The sequence below is a fragment of the Sebastes fasciatus genome, chromosome 1 (genome assembly GCF_043250625.1).
Source record: "Sebastes fasciatus isolate fSebFas1 chromosome 1, fSebFas1.pri, whole genome shotgun sequence".
Lineage (NCBI taxonomy): Eukaryota > Metazoa > Chordata > Actinopteri > Perciformes > Sebastidae > Sebastes > Sebastes fasciatus.
Window position 1 is genome coordinate 13,583,857 of NC_133795.1, and position 11,742 is coordinate 13,595,598.

At 40.6% G+C, this 11,742-nt stretch overlaps 1 protein-coding gene across 1 annotated transcript; it reads right to left on the reverse strand.

Annotated features, from left to right (window-relative positions):
* Positions 1 to 3,615: 3,615 nt before the first annotated feature.
* On the reverse strand, positions 3,616 to 11,422 carry LOC141764828 (adenosine receptor A1-like). The gene is made up of 3 exons (XM_074630454.1): positions 10,801 to 11,422; positions 5,001 to 5,295; positions 3,616 to 4,833 (listed from the first exon to the last, which is right to left on the reverse strand). Exons 1-3 carry the CDS (start codon positions 11,121 to 11,123, stop codon positions 4,450 to 4,452), a joined length of 1,002 nt encoding a protein of 333 aa, XP_074486555.1. The 5' UTR covers positions 11,124 to 11,422; the 3' UTR covers positions 3,616 to 4,449.
* Between the last annotated feature and the right edge of the window lie 320 nt (positions 11,423 to 11,742).

An 11,742-nucleotide genomic window follows, 5' to 3' on the forward strand; every position in this document is an offset into this window, starting at 1 on the left:
CCATAAAAACATACCTGAACCTTGATAGTCTTGCTAGCATCAGCTGTTGTGTCTTTATTGTTCCCAAATGACTGAGATTTTTGCACCTTTTTCACAGCAAACAGACTCGTCAAATCACAGGTGGAACCAATAACACTAACGATGGCTCTGTAGCAGGAAGTAATGCAGTGCAGCAATTAATGATGTCATTGGAGACATCTGTGGTTGAAGAGTCAAAAGGATTGCTGGTAAAAAAAAAAATTCAATAAAATCCATGGATACAACTTTTATAAAAACAAAGATCTCTTTGATGTCAATTTATAAAATGAAATGTAAAAGTATTTAATAATGGACACTGATATATGTGTTTGCATCATACAGTATGTCATATACTTTGAAGATTGTGCAGCCGTCTGGGACAATGTGATTTCAGGCTGTACATAAACTTGACTTGTCTGTGTGAGTGTGTACATTTGACAAAAAGAGTGAGTGACAGAGAAAAGAATATTCTGGTATTTGAAGTTATTACAACCTTCAAAGAACTTCTATTGAACATCCAAAGTACTTGTTAACACCTGTCATCAAATTCTCAGTCAGCGTCCATGAGAAAAGCAACTTTATTTTCTTTCTCTAGTGTTTGACGTAAATGTATTTATGGACAGCACAGCAGTTAACACAAACAGTATTGACAAAATATTCACATTCGGCGAGATTAACAGTCCGCTTTCTGTGTTTTCACTCCATCTATTGACCTATTTATTAATGTATTCCTTCATAATTAGAGATTTGACAAAGCAGCTCACCATATTAGCACGTACTGCTCTGAACCTCCAGCACTTGGTTCTGATTAACACTGTCTACATGTACAATATCTAAGCTATAGATTATCTTTTGATATTGTTAATGTACATCTGAGAATATTGCACAAATCATGTTTAATTTATCACACTGGTGCAGTCAAAGTAAACAGATCAAAACTTAAAGCCACTGTGTGTAGAATTAAAAATGTGAGATGTTGGCGCCCCCCAGTGGTAGTATAAATAGTTTTCACACATTTTCGCAATTTGCAGCTTACCTTCTAGACACAACCTCTCATTCCCAACTCGTCAAATACCAAAGCTTGGTCAGTGCCCCTACGCTTCAACCTAGGACGCTCTATGTACCCCTCTAGCATCACTTTTGGATGTGTCAGGGACGGCGTGTCAGTTTCCGCTCATTACACGCATAGTGTCTTTTCAAAATAAACTTTGTGTTCACAGGAAACGTACCATTTGCGCTCGTTACATGCATACAGTCTCTTTTCAAAATAAACTTCCAACGTAGGTTTACTTAGTTTTTAGGTTTACTTGGTTAGGTTTAGGAAAAGATAGTGGTTTGGGTTAAAATAAGTATGTTTGTTACATATATTATGTTAGTTAAGTACGTAACAAAACTAAGGTAAAGTAAGTCAACGTTGCTGGGTTTCACACGGGACATGAACAGCGGTCTCCTGGGTGAAAGTCTGCTGTTTGATTGACCCATCCTACCTCGACTTCCTCCCGCCCTACGTGGACTTTCCCTCTCTTTATACAACGTCAGTTGTTCTGACCGTCTAATAACGACGCGGATGGGTTTACGTTGGAGTGAGTTGAAAGCCCAGTGCGTCTCATACAGATGCTAAAGTGTGCCTCGGTGTGTCGCCGGTATCAGACGTGGAGGGGCACTGACCAAGCGTCGGTATTTGACGAGTTGGGGGTGAGAACGGGTTGCTAGGACACAGAGTGAATGGGCTGAAAGTAACACACACACTTTGCACCAACTTTCTCCTCATTTTTCTACAAAGAAAAATTATTTAAAATATGCTATAACATCTTCTATATGCGGTATATCAAATTCTACACATAGTGGCTTGAAAACCATTTCACAGGAGCACAAAGTGAGAAAAGAATCACATGGAAACATTATTACAAGAGCAGCGTTTCAAACACAGTGAGTACACTTGACTGACAAAGTCATATGTATGTATGTGTGTGTATACTGTATATGTTGTAACACACAGTGCCACAGTAGGTTAAGACAGAGATCAACAGGGTCACAGTAACAGGCCTGTTTATTTGATGGGAAAGAATTGCGGTGGCCTCGATGTTGACCTGCGCAGAGATGTAAACTCTTGATGAGTTCCTCAGCTGTACTCTCACCTTGTAAACAGAATAATCCTTCCACCCTGTCCAACCTCACCCCTGGACTGCCGAGTGACAGAAGATCGATGTGTGCGCACAAAAAATGGCCTCCCACCACTGATGACTTGAGCCTCGATACAGAGAAGCATGAAGAGAAAGCGAGATGCTATTTCTGTCATAAAGAGAGTGAATTTTGATGCTTCCACCTGCTAATGCATGTACAGCGTTATGAATTTATATCAGCAGGGCTCACCATATGCTCCTACAGTTTTTGCTTACTTTCCTGTCTCCATTTGTCATTAAAACAATCTAATGAGATGTTTGAAAGGGTGGATTTCAAAATCTGCCTACTCAATCAACAGCTGTAAGAGGACGTGTCAGAGATAAACAGCTGTTGGCTCACTGAGGTGAATTTTATACTGTATGTCCCATTAAAATGTATACATATATTAGTTACTTACAATACATTTTATAAGTGTCAGCAGTCCTGTCTCAACACTTTTAAGTTGAATTTCCTTCATTTTAAAGGTGCAGTGTGTAGGATTTGGCGGCATCTACTGGTGTGGTTGCAGATTGCAACCAGCCGAGTACCCGTCTGCTCACTCCTCACTTTCCAAGACTAAGATAACGTGAGCCACCGAGTGCAAAACCGTTTGCCTCACTCAGAGGCCATTCTTACCATAATAACACTACTTTAGGAGCAACTGACAGCGGCTGGCGATATCAAGGTTTTGCATTTTGCGGCTCACATTACCGCAGTTTGCGTGTCGGAGAACAACGGTGGGCTTCAGGTAATATAAAAATGCAAAAGGCTCTCTCTCTCTCTTGAGAGAGAGAGCCAGTGTTTGGTTTGTCCGTTCTGGGCTACTGTAGAAACATGGCGGAGCAACATGGCAGACACCGTGAAGAGGACCCGCTCCCTATGTAGATATGAAAGGCTCATTCTAAGCTAACGAAAACACCGAGATTTTTAGTTTCATGTGATTACACACTAATGAAAACGTAGTAATGAATATTATATTCCATTTCTGCTAATAGATCCCTGAAATCTTACACACTGTTCCTTTAAAGGACAACACTGGTCAGTTTACTAACAGAAACAACAGAGAGGATGTGATGATGCTACATTGGTATAACAAACTCCATCACGAATCGGGGGAAAGTGAAAAGATAACTGAAAACACCTGCTAATAGTGGAAAAGGCCTGGTGATACATGTACAGTAGAGGTTCATTACAGAGTTAAAAATTAGTATCACCCAGATCAAATGAAGCTTATTGAATATACAAGCTCCAACATTCCTTAGATTCACAGTCCTGCAGCTATAGATATAAAGTTACCAATAGGTGTCTCCACAGTTTTTAACCGTTGTCCATGTCCACAAATATTTGAAGAGGAGCATGAAGTCATTTTTCTTGTAGCATGGATGCTCTTTTCAGCTACAACTATTAGCTAGTATTAGTCATTCTGTCAGTCAAATGGTCTCAAAAGCATCAAAAACAGCCTTCACATGCGTTGGATTGCACCACACATCTGAAAGGGCAGTGAGTCTCATGAGTTACTGTGCAACTCATACCAGACGTTCATTGCACAAAAGGTCCTGGGTTTTAATTCCAAGTGAGTCAGTTCTACTTTTTTTCATCCATCCAGCCAGCATACAGCACATCCTGTGTACTGGTCAAAGCACCAAGCTGGTTGCGCAAACTTCCTGCTTGCCCACCACCAGATTCACACTATCAACACAATGTCTTAGTTCCTCTTCATTGGATTTTCTGTCCTTAAGGCCACAGAACTAAGCATGTACTGTAAATGTAGCCCATAATACGATGCTTAACTTTTTGAGATCATTCACATAAAAAAGGCCATGAGTTTTAATTCAGGTCAAAAGATACAATTCAGCATACACTACTCTTGTACCGCATGTGCTACAGATATACACTTACTGATTCAAGTTCAACAGGTTGGTGCTGAAAACTGATGAGAAGCCCCTTAACTTGTACGGCAACATCTTCATTTTGTTAGCCAGTGGAGAAATAAACATTATTTAAATCAAAGTCTGATATAGGATGTTTATCCCGTCTCCATGCTGATTGGTCATCCTGCCCTCTGAGGGTGTGTTGGATGGAGGAAATCAGTCAGTCCACGATGGAGTTCCCTCATCTCTTTCATCCCTTTGACATTCTGCGATGCCATTAAGGCTGTTTCGATCAGTAATCCCTCAAGCGTGAAAATAAAGCCAGAGTCTTTCCCATTCTGTGAATCAGTGGAGTGAAACTTAACAGTTACACAGCAATCCAATTAGTTGCCAAGGGTCACACATCATCATCATCATCATCGTTCTGCCTCAGCCTCCTCTCATGGCTCTGTCCTCTCTGGCTCCCTCTTTGAGGAAGCCGACCGACTGGATCCTGACAAAGAAAGTACTGTTTCCAGATTTTCCGGAACGCTGTACGGAATTTCTTGATGCGGAAAGCGTACACGATGGGGTTGACGGCCGAGTTGCCGTGGGTGAGGATGATGGCGATGTAAATGAGGAACATGGGCTTGTCACAGGTAGGGCAAAAGAGGGTGATGCAGTTGAGGATGTGCAGAGGGAGCCAGCTGACCGCGAAGAGGAAAAGAACGAGGGCGAGCGACTTGGCTAGCTTGAGCTCCTTGCCATAGTAACGTCTGGGGTCTGTGTGGCTAGCTGTCACCTACAGAGAGATAAAGGAGAACATCGTCAGCGTATAGATTTAGTGCGCTAGAGCTGAGCCCGGTTACATTAGCATCAGTTCACATTAAGTCTGTTTTAATAGCAAAATAATTGTCTTTTATTCACTACATATCAAACAAAACGATCTCAAGAAGAGGAAGACCTCACCTTCTTGTTGAGCTGCTTGTGGATCATGTAGAAAATCTCCACATAGATGGCCAGCATGAGGAGCAGAGGGGGCAGCACCCAGCCGAAGAAGTTGAAGTAGACCATGTAGTCCATGCTGACGACTGTCTCAAACTCACAGGTCACCAAGAGGTCATCGGTGATCAGGGAGCCATTGTCACGGAGATACTGCAGGTTATTCCAACCCAACATGGGCGTGAGGCCCACTATGATGGACACCAGCCAACACAATAACACGGCCGTGCCAGCTCGCCGAGGGGTCACCACCCGCTTGTAGCTACGGCAACAAAGGACAAGATCTTGTTTTTTAATTCAGTTCAATACAACATATAAATCACTGCAAAAGATTTAAAACAAATACTCCCGTTGTGAAGCCATAATATAAGCGATTCTATCTCAGGGTGTTGTTTCTTAAAGCACGACTATGTAACTCTACTGTTGCCCCAAGTGACAATTACAGGATAATGGTGAATGCTAAAACATAGAGCAACAGTAGCAAAAGCGGAAGAGAGTCATAAAGTCAACAAATTGGCTTATAGAGCAATATCTAGCTCAAGTTTGCTAACATTATCTAATATTTTGTAACCACAAGCTACTGGTCATACCAGACAATGTAAGGCAGTAGCAACAAAACCCTTGAGTGTGTTGAACTGAGCAGTGGTGTGTTTTATTGCCTATGAATTAACCCTCTACTACACAGATTATGGTTTTCATAAAAAAAAAAAATGTCATCCTATTTTTTTTTTTTAATTGAGGCTCTTACGAATTGAGGCAACTTACGAACACTTGCCCAGACCTTATTTTAATCGTTAGGTCCTAAAAGTTTTAAAAATGCACTAATAGCTGAAGTTAATTTTCTTTCCTCCGTTCATGTGAATGAGCCTGAGACTGAGGGCTGGGAGGCAGAGTTAAAGGAAATGCTAGTGCGCCTGCTCTATGGGATGCGGAAGATCGCCGGAAGATGCGGGTTATTTTATACGTGGAAGTCAAACTTTTTTTTGCCCCATGTGCCACTGAGCTACTTTCATCTAGTGATGTGCAAAATATATTAAAAAAATCCTTTTGAACGACTCTTTTTAGTGTCAGGTATATACCGGGTCAGCCTGTCGAATGGATCGAGTGTTCAGGTATCCCAGACTTTTCCCTGACTTTTCCCACTCGCCCACTCGCTGTTTATCGTAGGGAACAGCTCACGCTGCCTGGTATGGTGGTGCAGTTGCTCAAAATATAGGAAGCGGCGTACACGGGCCCAACGGCACTGAATAAACGAACGAGGACCGACTGAATCAGACTGAGTCTAGACGGACGGTACGGCAGGCTAATGGTGCATTCATGTGCTCCTCGGATGGCCACCAAAGCGGAGAGTCACAGAGAAAATGACGCTATATATTGCAAGAAGTATTAAAACTCGAAGGAGTCAATTCTGTAAAGCACACACAAGCAAGACATCTCTGCTGTTCAGAAAACTGTGGGAGTCGTTGCCTAACATAACGTACTGCAGTTCTTAGGATGTCACCAGCCCTGTCTCTCCCACACAATGGTCAACTATTGGTCAGGCTCATGAATTAGTCATTGTCGAGCGGACATGAAAGATTCCTGTGGTCAACTGAGCTGTTGATTTTCGTAACTCAACCTTTGTTTCTAAAGAGTCATGTGCTGACTCAATCAGACGACTGGGGTGGTAAATAAACTCTCTCACTCTCTTGCACATGTGAAGCACATTTTTTCTCTCTTCTTCTTATCATGCCTGCTCCCTGGCTAACCTCACTAACGCTAACACAGAAACACACCGAGCTATGTGCCCGAGCCAAACTCATATTTTCTTTCCCCTCATTTGCTCTCTCTCGCCTTTCACTCTGTCACATAAAACACACACACACTCAGGAGTTCAGCCAGGGTGAGTCAGACACAACACAGGACGTATGAATGAATACTCAAAGGATGTTTAAAGGGAGTCTGGTGTAGGTATTCCCATATGTGACGACAGCTTTTATCTTTACAATCTATCTGTCCAGCTGCTTTTAAGTCTCGGCTGTCTGGCTGCATACAGATCCGCTGTCTGACTAGACTCTACAGCCCTCCATCTATCTCGGCTCTCCTGAGGGATTTCCACCTGCTAAATCCCATCTTCCAGCTAAGTGCAATAGCAATACTTTGGAGATTTTCAAATCACAGACACGCCACCCTTATCATGACAGTGTGCTTTCAAACCACCTCTGCTATAAAAAGCAATCAGTGCCTGTTTAACTGTGTCCCTCTAGAGTCCCAGGGGTGGTTTAGGGAGGGGGACTCCATTTCTGGCTGACATTATCACGGAGTACAAGACAGTAAAATGAAATTCACTGGTGTTTCAAATTTGAACATGTCCAGATGGGAGTATCTGGCTAAAATGGATCAGCAGTGAGATTGAAGTACATTTTCTCTGATTTGTGTTTTCTTTGTGAGGGAGCACCAGACGTTTTCTGCCAATCCTGAGGAGAAATATTGTATGACCTGATACAGATTATGATTTAAACGTATATTTATAATCATTACAATTAGGGCTGTCAAAGTTAACGTGATAGCAATGCGTTAACGCAAATTTGTTTTAACACCACTAATTTCTTTCACTGATCTTTCTAAGGTTTCAGCAGGTTCAGTTTTAAAGCGTGAATCTGGATCCATTGGTACCAACCATGTCATACTATCTTGTTGTGAAGGAGGCTAAATAACGCTCCAAACTTACGCTAGATTTTGGCAAGGAAAAACTGGCATGGCCATTTTCAAAGGGGTCCTTTGACCTCTGACCTCAAGATATGTGAATAAAAATGGGTTCTATAGGTACCCACGAGTCTCCCCTTTACAGACATGCCCACTTTATGATAATTACATGCAGTTAGGGGCAAGTCATAGTCAAGTCAGCACACTGACACACTAACAGCTGTTGTTGCCTGTTGGGCTTGAGTTTGTCATGAATAAAATGAAGTACCTGTGAGGGTTTCTGCTCAATATTTGTCATTGTTTTGTGTTGTTAATTGATTTCCAGTAATAAATATATACATACATTTGCATAAAGCAGCATATCTGCCCACTCCCATGTTGATAAGAGTATTAAATACTTGAAAAATCTCCCTCTGTACATTTTGAACAGATAAAAGATGTGTGATTAAGTTGCGATTAATCGCGATTAAATACTTTAATTGATTGACAACCCTAATCACAATACACTATTATTTACGTGCTACACAAAGTTGTCCCGTTTATCCTGTTTTGAATTTGAAAAATGTGAGATATTTGTCTGGTCACCACATCCAGTACTGTTTGTGATGAAAAGAGCTGAGAAACCCTGCAGCACCACACTGATAAATAACTGTTAAGCCGATAATATTGAGATCATACTACACAATATATTTTTTTATTGTTCCTGTGTAGTGTCCTCACTGCAACCAGTGTGTTATTGTCCTCTGAGTGACAGAGTGCAGTGTGTGTGTGTGCATGTTTCTATGTGTGCGTTTGTTGCCAGCTTGAGAAATTACGCAATCCATCAACCAGCCACCATGAGCCTATTGACCAATCATGCATTCTTGTCCAGGCTCATTGTCCAATTAGCCAACTTGAAGTGGAAACTTAGAGTTTTCAAAATTATGGGTAAGGCAAGAGGAGTGCTAACTGATTAATTTGAAAATCTCTGTTGCCATGCAACAGAAATGCGAGTTTACCATCAAGTTAGTTATTAACAAACCAGATCAGAAGGAGTAAAGAAAGAGGTACAACATTTATGACCTCCACATGTTTCTTCTGCATGTTTAGCTCAGGCTGGAAAACAGCTGGCCTCCCCGCAGATGTTAAAATCAACAGCTTTAACAGTGCCGAACAGGCCTGGACACTAAGATCTATCTATCTATCTATCTATCTATCTATCTATCTATCTATCTATCTATCTATCTTAAAAAGCTGTTTATAAAACTGTCTTCATTGTCTTTCCTCTGTATAGCTTCCAGTAGAGATATTACTGATATGTCAAAGCAGATTAATGTAGCCCCCTTGAATTAAGGTAAACTTATTAAAAATAATGAGACACCATTACTCTACACTGTAAACAATTGCTGTTAATTTACAGCAGGATTTCAACAATATTAACCTGTTATTGCTAAAAACAGTGCTTTACTGTTAATACAAAAGAAAACCTTTTAAATTACGCTAAAAGGCCGTTTTTTAACTGAACTATAATGCATTCTTAAAAAACAGCACTTTACTGCTGATCAACTGTCTAAAGTATCATCAGTAACAGTTTCATGCAGTATTTTTTTAATTCTGGGACCTGATCTGCTCATGTGAGGCTTGTACATTGTACATGATTGTAAAATCAGTGAATTAGCTTTATTGTTCTTCACTCACATGTTGTTCTGGTTTGCATTCTGTGCTTGTAGCCAGCTATAGACAGACATTTTGGGAAAAGTGTCAACAAGTCTATTATAGCCTTTTTCCTAACAAGTGCCTTTAATTGTATTTAGTGTGACTATTCCTATGTCTGTAACCTGCTAAGTCTATTCATCTAGGCAAAAAATAATGTTTAATAAATGTATGTAAAAAATACAACTTAAATAGTGCATTAAAACAAATCAGTAAGATAATGTAAAAGAAAGGTGGAAAAACAGCTATATAATGTATCTTTAAACAGCAACAGCATCTTTAAATTAACTGTAAAATACTGTGAAATTTATAAAAAAAAAAAAAACAGTTCAAACTGTATTTTTCATTAACAGTACAAAGCTGTAAATTTCAGCGACAGTATAATAATGTTAATTTTAAAGTAATATAAAGGCAACCCTGCTGCCAGTTCTTTACTGTTATTTTACTGGGAAATTCTTAACAGTGTACATATTACAGTCATTTCTGGTGCTGGAGCTGGAATGAAAACCCTGCTCCAGCCAGCTCTGGTGGAGCAGCTTGGCTCCAGACACAAAGACACAAAGGCTTCTTTCTAGTAAATGACACAAAGATATTGTTAATTTAAGATATCTTTTTAGAAGTGTATTACTTTGTTATAGTTTACAGCTTATATTTGGGGTAACATTATGTGTACTCTTAAGGAGTAGAAGAATAAATGCACGAATAAATAATGAATTTATTAAATCTAAATATTATTTGAACTTATATTAAAAAGCTGTTTATAAAAACGTCTTCATTGACTTTCCACTGCAGCTTCCAGGAGAGATTTATTTATTTATTTAAAAAGGATCCCCATTAGCTGATACCAATGGCACTAGCTAGTCTTCCTGGGGTCCGAAATCAAGTACATTAATTTATCACATACATACTATATACAACATCATATTTGTGTTACACTTATAACATTCAAATTTTCCAAACATATATAAATTTCACATTCATACAAAATTCTTCAAAAGTCATACGTAACATTATGTGTTGGAGGTGTTCTCTGAAGGAGTTGAAGGATAAATAATGAATCAATAAGTCTAAATATTATTTGAACTTATATTAAAAGCTGTTTAAAATGTATTTGTTTTTTCAATGGCACACTGTGGCTTCCAGTAGAGATATTACTGATATGTCAAAGCAGATTAAAGTAGCCCCTTAAATTAAGGTAAACCTATTAAAATAATGAGACACCTTTACTCTACATATTACAGTCATTTCTGGTGCTGTACTGAAATGAAAACTCTGCTCCAGCCAGCTCAGGTGGAGCAGCTTGGTTCCAGACACAAAGACACAAAGGCTTCTTTCTGGTAAATGACAACATAAAATATTGTGAAGTATAATAATTCACCTTTAGGCCTACCTCATGGGTATCTTGACTCTCAGGTATCGGTCGATGGCGATGGCCAGCAGCGCCAGGATGGAGCTCTGAGTGAGCACGAGCATCGTGCAGGCGACCAGCAGGCAGCTGTAGAAGTGCGCCTGGAACTCCATGTGGACCGCGATGGCGAGAGGGATGACCAGAGCTCCCACTGCAATGTCAGCCAAGGCCAAGGAGACGATGAAACAAAACGTGGTGTCTCTCAGAGAGCGGTTAATACGCACAGCCCACACCACCATCACGTTACCGATCACCGACGACACGGCGATCACCACCTCCATAACGATGTAGAGTTCGTTAGGCATGATGATGATCGCTGATGCTGCTGCTGCTGCTGGAAGAGGAGGAAGAGTGAGGTGCGCTCGGCTGGAGAGACGCGTCTCAATGTTTGAGTTTGTGTGGCACCGACTGAGACACCCAAGATTTAAGCGTTCGCATGTTTTATGTCCAAACAGACAGAGGTAGAAGTAGTGTCTGTTGTTGTGTCTGAGTTATTTTAGGATCCGATCCAAGGACATGAAGCTGCTGCGCGCAAAAGACGCAGAACTTATTATGGTCTCCATACGCACCGATTACCGGAATGAAGTCCTGCAGTCCTGCTGCTGGAGGAGGGACAGCACGGATACCAGCAGAGAATGAGTCACAAACAGGTTCCCAAAGCGCAGATTAACAATGTGGATTTCATCAATGATAAGAACAAGTGTGTCAAAGGTCGGAAAAATAAACAGTATTAGTCCCAAATAGTGGCATTTCCTGGCAGTCAACAGGAAATTCAGTGATTATCTCATATTTATTTTGGATTTGGTTGGCTCAAGACATCTGTATTTTCCTCCTTGTTTCTTGTGAAATAATTCCAGTTTAGACATGTCACCCATGGGAGTTCAGTTCAGAGTCCCTTATCCTCTTCTTTCTGCAATGTGTGAC